Source organism: Marmota marmota, unplaced genomic scaffold, assembly GCF_001458135.2.
Source record: "Marmota marmota marmota unplaced genomic scaffold, marMar, whole genome shotgun sequence".
NCBI lineage: Eukaryota > Metazoa > Chordata > Mammalia > Rodentia > Sciuridae > Marmota > Marmota marmota.
In genome coordinates, this window is record NW_026000223.1 from 7,751,020 (window position 1) to 7,769,439 (window position 18,420).

At 36.3% G+C, this 18,420-nt stretch overlaps 1 protein-coding gene across 7 annotated transcripts in view; it reads right to left on the reverse strand.

The window, feature by feature from the left end:
• Window positions 1-18,420, reverse strand: part of Nsd3 (nuclear receptor binding SET domain protein 3) — a 72,657-nt gene that overhangs the window by 35,311 nt on the left and 18,926 nt on the right. For 6 of the 7 annotated variants that reach the window (XM_048792792.1, XM_015501273.2, XM_048792789.1 and 3 more), the window contains exons 5-11: window positions 16,123-16,638; window positions 14,127-14,253; window positions 7,668-7,768; window positions 5,554-5,599; window positions 2,520-2,650; window positions 2,017-2,145; window positions 945-1,071 (exon numbers count right to left, since the gene is read on the reverse strand). In XM_048792792.1, the coding sequence (XP_048648749.1) occupies window positions 945-1,071; window positions 2,017-2,145; window positions 2,520-2,650; window positions 5,554-5,599; window positions 7,668-7,768; window positions 14,127-14,253; window positions 16,123-16,638 (1,177 nt within the window). Of the gene's footprint in view, window positions 1-944; window positions 1,072-2,016; window positions 2,146-2,519; window positions 2,651-3,424; window positions 4,678-5,553; window positions 5,600-7,667; window positions 7,769-14,126; window positions 14,254-16,122; window positions 16,639-18,420 lie in introns of those variants that run through there. The other variant, XM_015501271.2, reaches the window with a different exon arrangement.

Here is an 18,420-nt window from a genome sequence, read left to right on the forward strand (position 1 = left end):
AGGAAGCACTTAATCATGCTATCTTCAGTAATCCTCCTCCTCCTTCCCTCCCTCCCTCCCTCCCTCCCTTCCTTCCTTATATTGGGGTTTGAATCCAGAAACATGTACAAGCCAAGCAAGCATTCTATCACTGAGCTATAGCTACTTCTCTAGCTTTGCTCAGTCTCCTGAGTAGCTGGTATACAGGTGTGCGCCACTGTGCCTGGATCCAGTTTTTTCACTTGTTACTTATTAAACATTTACTTCCTGATTTCTGTTAGTTTAAAAATAATGGCTACATAGAAAAGAAATATAGGGCTGGGGATGTGGCTCAAGCGGTAGCGCGCTCGCCTGGCATGCGTGCAGCCTGGGTTCGATCCTCAGCACCACATACAAACAAAGATGTTGTGTCCGTCGAAAACTAAAAAATAAATATTAAAAAATTCCCTCTCTCTCTCTCCCCCCTCTCTCTTAAAAAAAAAAAGAAATATAAACTAGCATATTTCTTTCATGTTATTCTAACAAGTATGTATAGACATAAGAAATAAACGGTGAATTCCAAATTTAAAAAAAATTTCTGACAGCTCCATTTTTTCACTAAAAATACAATTATCATGGTTATGGTTTTGGTTGACACTTATTCTGATCTAATAAGGTGAAAGGACTATAGCCCAATTTATTGAGCAAACACCAAAAACATCCAATCCATCTGAAAAATAACTCAATTGTATAACTCATCAGATTAAACACAAATTCAGCTTGATATTTTGATACATGTTATGATAGGAGGAAGTTTCATTATTCTTTTGATATTGGGGATCTTAATCACTGAATGGCGTCTTAATTTGTTAAATTACTATGGGAGGGGAGGAAGGGAGCCAGATAAAAGTGACAAGAGAAAAGGATGTCATGGGAGTTGTTGCCACTGCATATTCCTCCCCAACCATCTTTTCATATAAACTTACCAGTTTTACATTCCATGCAGATGAACTTTCCATCAGGGATTGATGTCAATCCCAGGCACTCTAGGTGAAAATGTCTGTAGCAATCTCCTTCACAAGGAATCAGAGAGTCACCAGAGCTTTCACAGATCTGCAGTAAGGCAAAAAGTAGTGTTCTTAAACTTTAGCAGACATGTGAATCAACCAGAGGGCTTGTTAAACCCAGATCACTGGGTTCCTCTCTCTCTCTCTCCCCCAAAGATTCTGATTTTGTATCTTAGGGTGAGGCCCAAGAATTTGCTTTCAAACACTGAACTAAACAGCTACTTCTAGACTCAATTTGGTATAAAGTTTAAAAGTCATAATTGATTTGTTATGATTCTTCCTTTGGGATCTGTGTACTTTTGACATAGGACAAAACAGTATTTTTCATAAAGGGTAAAAATGTATTTAAAAAGTTAATATGGGGCTGGTATTGTAGATCAGTGGTAGAGCACTTGCCTAGCATGTGTGAGGCACTGGTTCGATTCTCATCACTACACATAAAACAATAAATAAGTAAAGACCATCAATAACTAATAAAAATATTTTTTAAAAAAGTTAATATGAAGCCAGGTACAGTGGCACATGCCTGTAATCCCAGCATCTTGGGAGGCTGAGGCAGGAGAATCCCAAGTTCAAAGCCAGCCTTAGCAAGGCTCTAAGTAATTTGGTGAGGCCACGTCTCAAACAAATAAAAAAGTAAAAAATGCTGGGGATGTGGCTCAGTGGTTATGTGCCCCTGCATTCAATCCCCAGTAAACGCCCCTCCCCCAAATAGTTGATATGAACTCAAATTTAAGAAAATGTTTTTGAAACCAGTCATCTGCCATTTATTTCTAATTAACATCACAATGAAGATTGACACTTGAATGTGAATGGTAAGTATTCCAAATCAGGGAAGAAAAGGGCCAGAAACAGATTTTGGATCTGAAGCTTTAAAGTAATATTATAATTTGGAAACACAATGCCTGCCGTCTCTATAGGAGATTAAGTTATGTTACTGGCAGAATATGAGCACAACTGTTTAGAGCCAAAGGATCAGTCACCTGCCTACCTGACACACAATGTCCTTCTTACTCGTTCCAACGCCTCTTCTAGACAAACTTGAATCCATGGACTGCACATCAGAAACATCCGCATCTGCAGTAGCTGAAGGGCTATCTACTTGTTTTCCAAAGCCTACCTATATGGAAAACATAACACATTTTTAAGAGAAACAAAACAAAAAATTATCTTGAAGTTAGACGCAATGAAAATCCTATTAAGAACTGCTAAAAGAGATCCTGACACAATCTCTTTTCTTTCTAAACCCCACATATACAGTATGTCTGTTGTTTTGGAAGAAACTGCATTTAAAATTAAAAAGCAAACTGTTTCTGTTACATAAGAGATCAGCAAAATTAAGACATTTACAAATTACAAAATAACCAAATTGATTTTTTTTCCCGAGTGCTTTTAAAATTCCCCAATTTCCCTAAATAAGTCAAGCAAAAGCACTGTTACTTTGGTTGGCAAAGTAAGAAAGAACTTTTTGCCCAGAGCCTTGAGCATATTTACCTGCAGATCACTCAGTCCTCTAGAATCGGAGTCAGATGTGTCTCTGTATGCAGAACTAGTCACTTCTACATCAGTTGAGGCGCGACTCCTTTTCTTTAGAGGTTTACAGGAATCTGAAATCTCGCTGGCACCTTAATACAACACACCGAAATTAATCCTAAAACAGCACTTAAAGTTTGCTTTAATTTTTTTGTGGGAGAATATTTTCTTTCCCCAAACTCATCTTTAGTGTGGGAAGGAAAAAAAAAAAAAAAAAAGCACAGCTCTCTTTGTAATACTGAAGTCACAAATCAAAACTTCATAAGCTTCTGACCTTCCTGGTAGTGATTTAATTTACAACCGCTCTCTTAAAACATTTAAATCAGCTCTCCTGCTCTAACACTATTTTCAATCAACAGAGCCTAAATTTCAACCTGAAATTCAATTCTATCAAAACTGCAGGACAGCTGTTTGATTTGGAGCAATTCAAAGAACCATTCAATTTGGAGGGGGAAAGACATAAAACCCAACACATTGTGTAGCTTACAAATATGGTCGCAGAGACATCTCCATCTTGTTTTTATTAGGGATGTGACAAATCTTTGATTTGTATTCGATTCGTACACGGATAGTGCCATTTTCCCCTGAATTTTGCCATTCAGTTGATTATTGCCCCCCACATAGATTTTGGATGTTCATAATTGTTCATCTGAGACTTCCTTGGTGAAGTGGCATTTATTATGACTATTATTAACAAGTGCTGCAGCACATCTATATATGTTATGCCATTTAGCAGGCACATTGCTGAGGGCTGTAAATGGACAATCAGTGTTCAAGTACAGCCAAATCACGAAGAGCTGGATGAGAGAGGCCTCTATGTGGAATTTGTACGGAAAGGAATAAATATGAAAAAAAAAGGCAGAGAATAGTGTGGAATTTTTTTTTTTAAAACTGTGTGTAATACAAATCCAGCCAAAACAATAGTGCAAAAAGTTACAAAGCAACAATCTCTTGGGCTAATGCAGTATAGGCTATACAGAAACAGCCACGATGAAATGTGCAGGTCAGGCACGGTGAATACCAAGGAACCAAGGAGACGGTTAATATTTCCACCCACAGTTTGTGTTTTGAATTTTTTCCCCAAAATTTCCATACAATAAACAGACATCTAGACCAGCCCAGCAAGCTATGGTGGAAGTGTGCAGTCCAGAAGAGACCCGGGAGAGACAAGTCTCCTGAGGCCATGAAGATCCGCAACAGGCTGAGTGGGAGCAGCACTTGGTGTATAGCCATGTTCTGTGGTGAAGGATGTGGGCCTCGGGAGACTGCTCAGATTACTGGAACCTCGTTATCACATCCCATTCTACAAGTTTTTCACTGAATGCTTCCTGACAGCTATAAATGAGGGTGCCTGCCCGAGTTACCGCTGATTAAAAAACACAAGTACACAAATCTATCTCCTTCATTGCTGGTGTATGGACCCAGAACACCACCACAAAATATTTCCTTGGCCTAAAAGATCACTGGATTAACAAGGAGTTTAACAGAGGAACAGGAGTGCTGTACTGAGAGGCTTTCGAAGGGAAACACAGGTACCGCCATTTCCGATGAGTTTCTGAAAATGCTAGAAAAATGACAGACTGCCAAAGACAGCTGTCATGCTGTTCTCCATGATAACGGCACTAATGTTAAAAAAAATAAGAGCTTTTAATGATTGCAATGTATACAGGTTGGGTTGTTTGGCAAAACCCTGCAGATGTGCATTAATGATGCTTTATTAAAAAACAAAAAACAGTCCATGTTGGAATTGATCAGTGTAAGTTAAACGGTGGTTTTTAGGCTGGACCCATGATTTAAGCTGTACCCATCCAGCTCAGACCAAAAAAACAAAAACAAAAACAAAAACAAAAAAATCATTTGAATGTTAAAGCAATTGTTCAGAGTCTTGAAGAAGAAACCAGGCAGGAGAGTGCCAATAATGATGATTGGCAAAATTGAAATCGAAAACAAAGAAACTGTTTTTCGAGCCGCCGACAAAGAAATCTTGCATGGAGACTACAAGTCTGGAGTTTCTGGGATGAAATTGTACAGGAATCTCAGTCCACAGTTTCCTCAATCGCTGCGGAGACGGAGCTGTCACTGAATCTGACAGAGCCCTGCACTCCCCGGTCCGCCGACCCTGTGGAATGGTGGAAACACAACGCAATCAGGCCTCCTAATCTCGCAGCGATCGCGATGTCTTTTCTTGGAGCTCCGCCAAGCAGTGTTCCCTCCGAGAGGCTGTTCAGTTCTGCTGAGGATCTCCACGGAGACCATCGCTGCAGACTTCTCCCCGAGAATGCAGAGAGGCTGGTGTTTTATTTTATTTATTTATTTTAAATAATGCAATTTGCCCAGAGTAAACTACAGGTATTAAATACAGTTTGAGCTCACCAAAAACGCATGAATCATGCTATGGAGTTTGTACTGTAGTCAAATTGCACACAGAAAATACAGATATAAGTTTAAGGTTTCTTAAACTTTGTGCATATCTCAAATAGATTCACATAAGGTCATCTAAGAGTGGCTATAAATATGCTATGGGTCATTTTAATTTACAAAAAGATTTTACAGCACTGTAAAAATAAATGTGGCAAGATTTTTTTCAATCAGGTTGTTTTGTCTGATTTGTCATAGTCCATGTTTGACAAACATTAATAGCTACTATTCGGTATTCAGTCGAATACCAAAAAAATTGGATTCGTCACATCCCTAGTTTTTAAGCCAGTGAAACCCCAGAATCTTACGGAGAAAAGTTGGAAACAGTATCAATGCTACATGGTGTTCTCCAATTTACCAAAAACAAGTAAGACTTTTCACGTGGAGGTACAGAGTAAGATCAACTCTAAAAGTCACACACACGCACACACAAACATTGGGGAATACTGCAATTTCACACTGAAGAGCAACAACAATGATTTACAGAGACAGACAAAATACATGAAGTACAAATTAAATAATTCTTAAAAATCGGTTTAATCAGGAAATGCAAAGCAACACTATAATATTAACTCACCTTTCTGTAATCCAGTCTTCACTGTTGCCTGAGGAACTGTTTCAACCTGTTTGGACAGAAAAAAACAGAATTAACAAGGAATTTTTTGATTTTTAATTTGCAGAGGGAAAAAAAAATAACACTTTCATCAATCTAAGTAGTGAAGAGTGATCAATGTTATCTGAAATCTGAACTCAGTCCCATCTTGTGGGTCAAGTTCCCTGTCTCAAGGTCAGAGAGGATTTAAATCCTAGCTGCCTGTGCTTAATACTAAGTGACAACACACAGCCACATGCTCTCTAGCAAAGTCTTTTCCCACCATTCCCTTGGTATATGAAGAGAACAAGATACTTTCCTCAGTGTCTGGGAGGCAGGAGAGGGTTGTTTCTGCAACCAGCCCGGATGTTGCTATAAACCCCTCCCGCCCCAAAGACGTTAGGATAAATTTTTACTTACTATGATACTCAGGTTAATGTAACTCACGCCACTTTAAGACCCTTCCGCGCCTGCACTCACAGCTAAGTTGCTGGGAATCAGGACCCTCTCTGTAGAGAGTGCTACAGGGCTCCATACAGCTGGAAGCTCAATACTTTTGCTGCTAGTACAAACTTAAGAAAATAAGTTTGTGATATTGCAAAAGCACTTTCTTGAGTGTCTTATGAACAGTGTCTTGACCTACATTAGGAGAGCGAGATCAGAAGTTATTCTGCCAATGTATATGTAAAACACGTGGTAATTTGAGGATTGAACCATTGGAATTAGAGAAAGGATGCTGTTTGGAAGAGTTCCTGTTTAAGCTATGAACTGAATTTCATGTTTCTTTAAGGATGTGGTGAAATATGCATGTTGAAACACATTTTGTAAATATTTAAGGATTGTTCTAAACTTTTTAAAAATTATTTTTATTTTTTTTACAACAGGTTAAAAAAACATACAACAGAACGCTTTTTATAAGATACAATTAGTCATACAAATATAAAATCTTCTAAACAATCACTGGTATTATTCTACTACTTACTATGACACAGTGGCATTAACAATTTGTCCCATTTTTTGTACTCATTCTGCTTATCAATTTTAAACTAACTGGTCACAGACTGGCTTTGGGAATCAGGTGGCAAAATCACAACTTCATTTTGTTAATGAATACGGTAAATTTTCAAGAGCTTAGAATGATTTTTTGGAATATAATTCCTAAGAATGAAGGTTAATATGATAAATTAAAGATAAATTAGTGTATTATATTTAAATTTCAGTTAAATATTCTGGAAAATTTTGTTTTACATGCTTATGATACCATAGAGCACCCAAAAAGTTAGCTTTTAATTTTGAAAGTTTAAAATTATAAAGGCAATATTTTAAATAGAAAAGTCCACACTCTTTCATATTTAATGGTTTTAAAAACTATAAAACTTATTGGAACTGGGCTGTAAAAATGGACATTCTTTCTCTTCAAAAAAATTAAGAAAATTTTGATTGTGAGTTTAAAGGAGAAGTGTTTCTAAAAATCTCTTTGAGAAGGTAATTTAACACATATATTATTACTGGCTTGATTACACAAATTGAACATATTCAGTCAAAATGTACTTCCTTTTTACCTGTATATTGTTTATCTGACAATGTTACCAGGTGAGTGTCATTCCATTGGGAAAATAATATTCCAAAAAATCTATGATATCAACAGAAAAACCAGATCATCTATGATTATCTGCTTCTTAAATATAAGAATATAAGTTAATTTGATTTGCTTAAAAAAAATACATACCAGCATCTTAAACCAAAAATAAAAATAACAAAAAGGGAACTCAATGATGGTTCCAAATAAAAATCATGAAAACATGAAATCATTTTGCTCATAACAGAAATATCAAAATAAATGTGAGGGATTTTTATAAACGTCTTGCACCACTGGCTTCCCATTTCCTGAAGCCTGACTGTTTTCTGTGAAAATGCTTGAAGCAGAATCACAGGTATGGTTATGTTAAAACTGTGCACTGGACCCCACCAGGCAGAAGTGTAAGACAGTCCAGAAAGGAAATAGAGGGTGGGGAAGTTTCTCTTTCTTTTAAAGTATTGAAATAAGCCACAACATTTACAAATATAATGTTTTAACTCTCTACATGTAGGAAGCCAACCTGCTCCTTTTTGATCTTCTTCTTTGGCACAACCTCAGCGGATTTCTCTGATTCAGAACGAGTTCTAATTGATCTTCTCTGTTGCTTCTTTTCTACTGAGCCTAAGAGATGATTTAAACACAGAAACAAACAAACACTCATTTAAGGATGGCTTGATATTTGTGTAGTTAAAAGTTAACAAGATTCTTTGTTTTTCTTACCCATTAGTTTGGGTAATTATACATCATGAAAAAGCTGTTAAATACTTGACTACAAAAATTATTTAATATATATAATTGTAACAGTGGGTAAGCCAAGACTGGGATCCACAAAGGAAACTTGTTATACAAATAAAGGGGGACTTGGGCTGGAGATGTGGCTCAAGTGGTAGCGCGCTCGCCTGGCATGCGTGTGGCCCGGGTTCGATCCTCAGCACCACATACAAAGATGTTGTGTCCGCCGAATACTAAAAAATAAATATTAAAAAAATTTCTCTCTCTCTCTCTCTCTTAAAAAAAAGGGGGGGGGGACTGGATTTTTTAAAATTATAAAGTCAAACCAAAACAGCAGAAGCACAATTTAGTTTTGAGGGCAGGTAAAAATGCTTATAAATATAATAAATATAAAGTGTAAATAAATATAATTGAGGAGATGAAAGGACTAAAGATACAGGTTAAAAATGACTTTATTATCCTGTTTAAACCAGGAATTATTGGTTTAAAATATAATCTGGTCCAGTACAGTGGTGCATGCCTATAATCCCAGTAATTTGAAGGTTATGGTAAAAGGACTGCAAATTTGAGGACAGCCTCAGCAAATGACTGAGGCCCTAAGCAACTTAGTGAGACCCTATCTCAAAAAGGGCTAGGAAGATAGCTCAGTGGTAAAGCATACCTGGGTTCAATCCCTAGTAATCACCCACCCCCAATTCAATCAGTAGTACACATTTTGTATCCTAACAAGTAGACTGAATCAATTTTATAGGTAAAATAGTTAAGTGTTTAGTGTACTTACCTAAGTTTTGCTATCGTTATTAATAATCATAGTGAGAAATCAGGGAAGGCACCAAAATGTGACCAAAACCAAACCACTGATTTTACTATCAAGGGACTTTAATAATACTTTAGAAATATCAGTAATGGAAAGCAACTTGAAATGAATTATTAAGCTTTTTAATAATAAATGATAAAACAAGAACTAAGATTTTCAAACAATACAGTATTTTAAAAACTCACATGGACTTTATTTTTGGAAAGAATAAGTTACACTGAAGACCACAACTGAAAGAACACTAAGTCAGGGATGACTTTTGTTCTGTGACCCTCAGTACAGCAGCTATTCTTCACTACTTGGACCACCTGACTGGTCCTTCCTTCTGCTTGCCTCAGGAAGAAAATATTAAGAACTCCTATAAAATCAGATGGAAGCCAGACAATATGGGAAGCGTATGGAGATTCCTTGGAAAACTGGGAATGGAACCACCATTTGACCCAGCTATCCCTGTCCTCGGTCTATACCCAAAGGACTTAAAAACAGCATACTATAGGGACACAGCCACATCAATGTTTATAGCAGCACAATTCACAACAGCTAAACTGTGGAACCAACCTAGATGCCCTTCGGTAAATGAATGGATAAAAAAAAAGTGGCATATATACACAATGGAATATTACTCAGCATTAAAAAAAGAATAAAACCATGGTATTTTCAGGTAAACGGATGGCGTTGGAGACGATAATGCTAAGTGAAGTTAGTCAATCCCCAAAAAACAAATGCTGAATGTTTTCTCTGATATAAGGAGGCTGAATCATAGTGGAGTAGGGAGAAAGAGCATGGGAGAAAGAGATGAACTCTATAGATAGGGCAGAGGGGTGGAATGTGATGAACACCATTATCCAAAGTACATGTATGAAGACACAAATTGGTGTGAATATACTTTATATACAAGCCGAAATATGAAAAAATGTGCTCTATATGTATAATATGAATTGTAATGCATTCTGCTGTCATATAAAAAAAATCCAATTAAAAAAAAGAAAGGAAAAAAAATCAGATGGAAGCTACTTTGACAGAGCTTTCCAGGTAACCTTTACATTTTCTAACTTAACTGCTCTGAGACATATGTAAATGGCTTCCTTCACCTTAGTTCAAAACCAAAACAAAGAAAGACCCCACCAATTTGTTTTTGCTGAGGAGTAGGTAGTTTTATATTAGTGTATTTTGGAGTCTGGTTACTTTTTAGCAGAGAAGTCACAAAGGTGTTGGCTTCTTCCTTTACTCTCACTATTCTTACACTGATGAAAATGTTTACCAAGACAACTCCTATTCTCATAGACCCACCGGAGTATACCAGAAACCCATTCTTCAGTATAATCACCAATATTCAAGTACTACTAAGGCAGACAAAAATGAAAATGAAACTGCTTAAAAGCAAACAAAAGAGCTGGGGCTGTAGTTCAGTGGTAGAGAGTTTACCTAGCATGTGTGAAGCACTGGGTTCAATCCTCAGCACCACATAAAAACAAACAAATAAAATAAAGGCATTCTGTCCATCTACAACTACAAAAATAAATAAATAATTTTTAAAAAGCAAGCAAAAACCTGTACTTGTTCTGAGGATGACACTATAATTGCACAATGAAGTGCAGTTGAGATTTTATCTACTGCCTTACAGAGGGGTAGGCAACATGACTTCTTTGAATTACTCTGGAAACAGAAAACAAGTACTATTTTCATTTTCCAAGGAAAAAAAAGGTGAGCATCTTGGGATCTGGAAAACAGCTCAGAAACTTAGTGTAAATGAAAATATAATTCTTCAAACTACAAAAACGTAGCAGTGCCATATATTTGATATATTCCCTATGTTTACTAAGAAAAAGCTCAGAAATGCTTCTTCAACTGTTAACATCAGCTGAGACAAGGCAACTGATTTCTGAAGGGAAAACACGTCTCTTTTCTGACTTTTCCACTACTAAAAGTTATTTTCACAAAAATGCAAAATGGCCATTTAAAAAGACAAAAGTGTGCTTTTCAATCACAGATGGTAATCAAACTGAAATCCAGACCAAACTTTAGAGAACCCATTCCTAAAGTAAGGTCCAATCTTAATTTACAACCTAAATTATATGCACCTGCCTAAGGAAGGTACTAAGTCCACTTTTTCCAGATGTAAAGAATTATACCTTCTACTTAAACAAAAAAAGGAAAATGAGAATTCATAAAGTTTAAATCTTACAGTGAAAAATTACATAAAAATAAAATGTTCCATAGCAGAGGGAAAGGGAAAAAATATACTCCAGTAAAATAAGAGTATAATTTACTTTCTCCTTAGTTAGGACTTTAAATATTAAGGTCCTTCAAGTATCACGCTTAAATTCAGACAACAATAGTTTAAAGCAACAGAACAAAACTGATATGCCTAATTATGAAAAGTTGAGGCTAAAAAGTATGTTTAATATTGAAAGAAGAGGGGGCAAGGGTTGTGGCTCAGTGGTAGAATGCTCGCCTAACACGGTCAAGGCCCTGGGTTTGATCCTCAGCACCACATAAAAATAAATTAATTAATTAACGATATTGTATCCAACTACAACTAAAAAATAAATATTAAAAAATATATTGAAAGAAGAGGGCGGGGGACAAAACTCAGTGGTAAAATGCTTACCTACTAGCACTTTATGTGCAAGGCCCTGAGTCATTCCCCAAAACTGCACACACACATACATATACACAAATTAAATATAATATGGACATATTATATAATTTACAATACACCGGAGAAAGAGGAACGCAAACATTTCTAATTATGACTAATTAATGCAAAATATTAGTCTATTTTCTCATTCCTTCAACATCACAATTTCATTTTATTAAATGGTATTTTTTGTTTTATGTATTGTGAAATTACACAAGTTACCATCCATTTTCTGAAACTTGCTACTCCCTCCTTTTTAAAATTCAGTTTCCTTTCCCAACTAGATATTGCATGAAGGCATACTGTTTAATATGCTTCATCCAATGTATGTGTTCCATGTCCACTACACTACCTCTCCCTATCCTGCAGCCCCCATCACTTGTTTTTAGGAAGCTGACTCAAATACTTTTCTGAACAGTGATTGTTTTCATTTAGCTTTTTTTTTTTAATATATTTTTTAGTTGTAAATGGACATAACACCTTTATTTTTATGTGGTGCTGAGGACTGAAACCAGTGCCTCACACGTGTCAGGCAAGCACTCCACTACTGAGCCACAAATCCAGCTCCTTCATTTAGCTTTTATAAATCAGAATTTTACTTAAATTTCCTTGCAAAAATATTTGTAACTTTATGCCTCTCCATCACAGGTTTGCCTGAGTTACTACCGATTAAAGAATATTACTTCAGGTCTTAGGACTCTGACCCTTCTAGAATATTATTTGATTACTATAACACTGTGATCAATACAATATATATTATGATATAATAAAATGTATGTATTTGGTCTCTGCCTCTTGGTTCCTGGCCCAAAGCTCCTTAAATTTCTTGTAATTCCCTAAATAACAGGAATTCTAGGTGCATCTTTTGTTTTAATATTTGATCTTTGACCCCAGTTTCCCACACAGAGCTCCCAATCTCTTGGGATTTTTCTAGATGGCCATGTGTCTTCTGTTCTAATAATGCAATTCTTGGTGGACACTTAGAAAGAGGCTGGTCACCAGAAAGACAAAACCATGATGAAAAGTTTTTCCCCATCCTCCAAGAAGAGGAGATAGGCTGAATATGGAGTTAATAACTGATTGTGTCTATGTGATGAAGCTCCCATAAAACCCCTGAACCATAGGGTCTGAAGAACTCTGGGCTCAGGAACAAATGGAGGTGCCTGGTAGAGTGGTGATCCCAGAAACTACATGGAAGTTCCATAACCCTTTACACATACTTTGCCCTATACATCTCTCCTATACTGCTGTACTTTTTGTAATACTCTTTAAAATAAATGTGTAAACATAAGTACCTTCCTGAGTTCTGTGAGTCACTCTAGCAAATGACTGGACCACAGAAGGGTATTATGAGAACCTCAATGTATAGCTGGTCAATCAGAAATTCTGGAGAAATCTAAAGGAGAGGCAGTCTTGTGGGACTGAACCCTTAACCTGTGAGATCTGACACTAACTTCAGGTAGAAAGTGTGAGAAGTGAACTGAATCATAGGACACCCAGGTGGTATTAGAGAATTAGTATGGCGGGGGGAAACCCTACCTACCTATGTAGTTCAATTAAGTGTGTTGTCAAAATACAGTAAGACAGAAACAGTTTATCATTTTTGTTTTTTCCTGTTATACAGTCCCTTCATTGATTGCAAAAACATAAATAAATAAATAAAATAAAAAATAAAAGAACAAAGTAAAACAAAGTCTCTTTAAGATTTCAAATACCAAGCCAATTAATACTTAACTGTTTTCTTGATGGCTATGTGAAGCAGTATTACAGAAATACTACTGATAAAAAACTGTTTTAAAAACCAAACCACCAGTCAGTTAAAACTCTTCAGAACCTTAGTAAGTCAGTCTCCTTAAAAAATTACTTTATGGTGGTGTACACCTGTAATCCCAGCAACTTGGAGGCTGAGGCAGGACATCATAAGTTTGAGGCCAGCCTGGGCAACTTAGCAAGGCCCTGTCTCAAAATGAAAAGGGCTGGGTTTGTGATTCGATGGTAGAGCACCCCTGGGTTCAAGTCCCAGCACTACAAAAAAAAAAAAAAAAAAAAAAAGACACAACATTACCAAATATAGGCATTTTTTCTTTAAGAAAGTATAAGAGTCTCATTTTCATGTATCTGTTAATTAGAGAACAGGTTACATTAGGACAGTTAGGTCCCAGGCACCTGTAGCACAACTAAGAATAATGAAAAATGCTCTGGCATCTGCAGATTGTTTAACAGAGGATAAAGGAAGAAATGGTAAGAATATGCTAAAAGTACTAGAAATATAAAACTTTTATTCTCATGGAAAGAGAATCAAATGGTGCATTTACTCATACATATTAAGATTTTATTGCTATAGGTTAATAGAACCAACCCATTATTTAAACTCCTGTAGGAAAAAAATAACTGTTACTATGGATAAAGCTCTCTAGCTTCCAACCCATTCTTTCCTAATGAAACAGTTGCTTTTAAAATTCAACTTTTTGTTGTTATTTTTGGGTACTGGAGATTGTACTCAGAGGCAAAATCGATCACTGAGCCACATCCCCATCCCTTTTTTTGTATTTTATTTAGAGACAGGGTCTCACTGAGTTGCTTAGTGTCTTGCTTTTTGCTGAAGCTGGCTTTGAACTCATGATCCTCCTGCCTCAGCCTCCCAAACTGCTGGGATTATAAGTGTGTGCCACGGCGCCTGGCCTGTAATTTACTTTTGATAACAGAAGTTTCTTAGGAACAGAGCTACCATGTTATTGCAGAAAAGAGACTTCTCAAAGTGAATCTATATACTACTCATTTATACCCACCTGTTAGACCAGATGTTGCTTCAGGAGATGATATATTCTGTGTTGGTTTTTCATTTCTCTGGTTTGGTGAAGAAATTATAAGCCTGTCTTGCCCCCTGACACTTATTTCTGTTTTGTTACCAATTCCCTTTAAAATAAGGCAAAGTAAAAATAATTGATTATCAGGCAAATAGCATCATTGACTTATAAAGATGGCTTACCTTGATCATAATTTGCTTGAATTTATATGGCCTTTAATTACATTTAATGTATCCTAGCTAGTATTGAAACAATTTTATTAAGGCATCACAGTATATATATTCTAAAAGGTACAATGAAATGATGTGGAAGGTAAAAACTGATCTAAATCTAGACAATAAATATTCCTTAAAAATGAGTCTATTTACCCTATTTTCTGTCATAAACAAAATATTTTCTAGTCTGAATTATTTCCTCCTTTACACATATAATAGTAAGATAATTCCAATCATTTTCTTTCAGCAAAGTAACAAAAACAGAAAAGTCGACATGGCTTAAGAGACAAGAACATCCTTAGATACAGAAATATCATTCATAGTGATCAAAATGTGACCAAATAAACAATTTGGAGAAGATAGAGGAAGATACAATTAATTGAGGTCTCAATTTAGGTATTTTTAATGTAATGGAATAGAAGTAAAGAAGTAATTTGTTAATGTAAAAATAGAGTTTTAAAAATTCAATTTTATCTCAAATCTTAAGTAGCATTCTTGGGGGAAGGAGGAGTGATAAAATTTGATTTGTGCATACTGAAACAGATAAAAGTAGCTCTAAGAATAAAGCCAATTCACATTTTTTAAAAGGTGCAAAATATTCATTTGTCATGAAAACAATCAAGTAGAAACTGCAAATTAAGCTTCTGCAAGTAGTTTAGCCTTACTGAAATCCGTTGAACTTATGGCAGAAAAAGATTAATTAAGAAAATATATTACTGCTGGGCGTGATGGCACATGCCTGAAATCCCGGCAGCTTGGGAGACTGAGGCAGGAGGATTATGAGTTCAAAGCCAGCCTCAGCAACCTATCAAGGCCATAAATAACTCAGCAGACCCTGTCTCTAAATAAAATATAAGAAAAGGGTTGGGGATATGGCTCAGTGGTTAAGCACCCCTAGGTTCAATCCCTAAGTACCAAAAGAAAAAAAAAAAAGAAAATATATTGCTGATGGGGCATTCCTATATTTAATTAATTATTTTAATGTCCACATGACTATGTTTGAAAAAAATAAGCACAGAATTATTTAAAGTGCAGTGTGTGAGCTACAACTAAATCAAAATCATAAACTCAAAATTGTGGGATGTTGGTGAGAAGGTATATAGATAATACTAAAGTTATGAAAGAGTTTTAATGTCTTGAAGCTAAAGTGTAAGTGTATTAGAGGCCCAGGGCAGCCTGATGGAGACAATCAGTTTGTAGAGGCTATTTCTACCCATTACCCAAGTTATCACCACAATTAATTAAGGGAGGGACAAACATAGTACTGGAATTTCTCTAAAATGTAGTTAGACAACCTAAGCCAAAAGGGGTCTAACAAAACTGCTGGTACAACAGAACAGGCCAGCAGGCACAATTATTACAGTAGTTTTTATAGCGGTGGCTAATTCAGATAACTGAAAAAAATAATTTTAATAAGAAGCAAACTTTGCAACAACAACAACAAAATCTTAACTATACAAACTAGAAACAGGCAAATTGCCCAGTTTTTTCCCATGACTTTTGGGAGCTAAGCTCAATTTTGGCTGCATAGCTCAAGATTAATCGACTACAGATGGGAATATTACAAAAGAGGGGGGAAAAACAGAAGAAAAACAGTCTTTTTGCCTATGTATTCTTTGTGGAAAGAGTAAACATGATTGTATATTTTAAATGTGGTAGATACAAAAAGCATTTAAATATGTCCTTATGTTATTATTTTAAATGCCAAGGTTAACTATGTTTAAAATACCCTTCCCCAAGAGTCCATAAAAAAAGGAGGTTACCTTTGTGGAATAAACAAATTGATCGATAAATTTCCCATCTCCTGTCGCATTCTGAAGAGCAAATACTTGTTCAATTTTCACAACTGGAGACATGTTACATTTCTGTAAATCCAGGCTCCCTTTGTGCATTGTAATGGAAGCTGGTAAGGATTTCCGAGCAGCTGCAGTTTTCCAAGCTATTTTAACAGGAGGTGGTTCTTCTTCTTCCACGCTTGTGTGCCGCCTCTGGCTCTGTCTCCGAATCTCAGTCCTCGACTGTGAGGAGGCCACCTCCCCAGCATCAGTCTGTTCAGGCTGAGTATTCAGCACAGATCTGGGTCTCCGGGTTTTTTTAACTTCAGTCTTGGAGGCAACATTCTTTTTTGCTTGGGATAAAACCTCTTCAGGCTGTTTATCAATATAGATGAAAGTATACTGTTCTATCCTTTCTTCGCGAGTCATTTTCAATGCTTTCTCTGCGTGGGCTATGCCAATATCCCATTGGGCACGTTCTCTCTGTGGTCGGGGTTTCCGAATCTTTAAAAAAGGTACAATCATTGTGACATGCTTTAATCTAGGAGGTACACTAAAACCAACATATATCCTATTATCTTTCCAGTGTACATTAATATTTTGAGTTCAAATAACTGAATGTTCTAACTCCATAACTTGTGACAAATTAGCATTACTCTATTAGATGGCATAAAGGTCTATTTTTATATTCTTCTTTGGACCACTCTGCTGCACAAGTCCCCAAGAGGGAGTTGTCCTCATTCATATTCATAAAAAGCTATCGATAACAAGGGAAGAGAGAAGAAGGATTACAAAAATAATTACTTCTTGTGACCAATTAACACTAACATTAAAAATGACCCAAAGTTCCTATTTTCTCTCCATTTTTAGGGATTCGGGGTAGGTAAGTCAGGGTGCTGTGGAGAGTGATCTCCACATCAAAACTAACTGCAGAAAGCCAACATTTAAAGATGTACTGCTAGTCTGTACCATAATGCAGACAGGACAGAATGAAGCAAAAGGCATGAGCACAAGGAACAAGATGAAGAAAAACAGGTATGTTTGAAAGAAAAATAAGCTTGGATCACAATTTCCACAGGCCTTTTAAGTCCAGGACTAATTAGAAGACTATATTGGCAAGAGATAAGAAAGCTCAAGGTGTATGAGATGAATAAAACAGGTATAGAAGTATAGGAGGTGACTGAAAAAATTAGGAGTTATTCAGATAGCTAAACTGACAGAAACTAGTTAATAAAACTATGAAATGGTATCGTCTATGTCACTAGTATGGCAATATGTAAATCAATGGATGTGTAACTGATGTGATTCTGCAATCTGTGTATGGGGTGAAGGTGGGAGTTCATAACCCACTTGAATCAAAGTGTGGAATATGATATGTCAAGAAATTTGTAATGTTTTGAACAACCCACAATAAAAAATTAAAAAAAAATAAAAATAAAAATAAATAAATCTATAAAATGTAAACCTGATAAAAATTAATCAAAATCTGTGACAAAACTTAGCCTTTAAAGTATAAAAATGTCAAATTTCTGAATCACAAGAGACCCACATTGTAATTAGTTGAATTTAAAATCTCTGGGCTGAGCATGTAGCTCAGTGGTAGGACACTTGTCTAGCATGGGCAAGGCCCTGGATACCATCCCTAGCACTCCCAAAAACCAACCAAACAAATAAACCAAAAATAGCTTGACTAGACAGATCATCAAGAGTTTACATCAAATTTCTATCCACCACCATATAAAACATATTTCCTGGTTCCATCACTTGTATAGACTTTATTTTCTTAAAACAACTTTGTTAATTAAGAGTAAAGAAGAATTTAAAATCTTTAGGCTGAGGATGTAGCTCAGAGGTAGAGCACTTAACTAGCATGCAAGAGGCTCTGGGTTTGATCCCAGCACTACACACACACATACACACACACACACACACCCCAAACAAAAACAAAAACAAAAATCTAACACATACACGCACATACACACACAATTAAATTTAAATTTTTAAAAAGGAGGAATAACAAGCCGGCATGTCTACAATCCCAGCGGCCCTGGAAGCTGAGGCAGGAGGATTGCAAGTTCAAAGCCAGCCTTAGCAACTGTGAGGTGTTAAGCAACTCAATGAGACCGTGTCTCTAAATACAATACAAAATAGGGATAAGGAAGTGGCTCAGTGGTAGAGTGCCCCTGAGTTCAACCCCCCGTACCCGGCCCACCCCCCCCCCCCCGCCAAAAAATAGAGGAATTCATTTAACCAATAGCCTACAAGGAGGAAAATGATTAAAAAGTC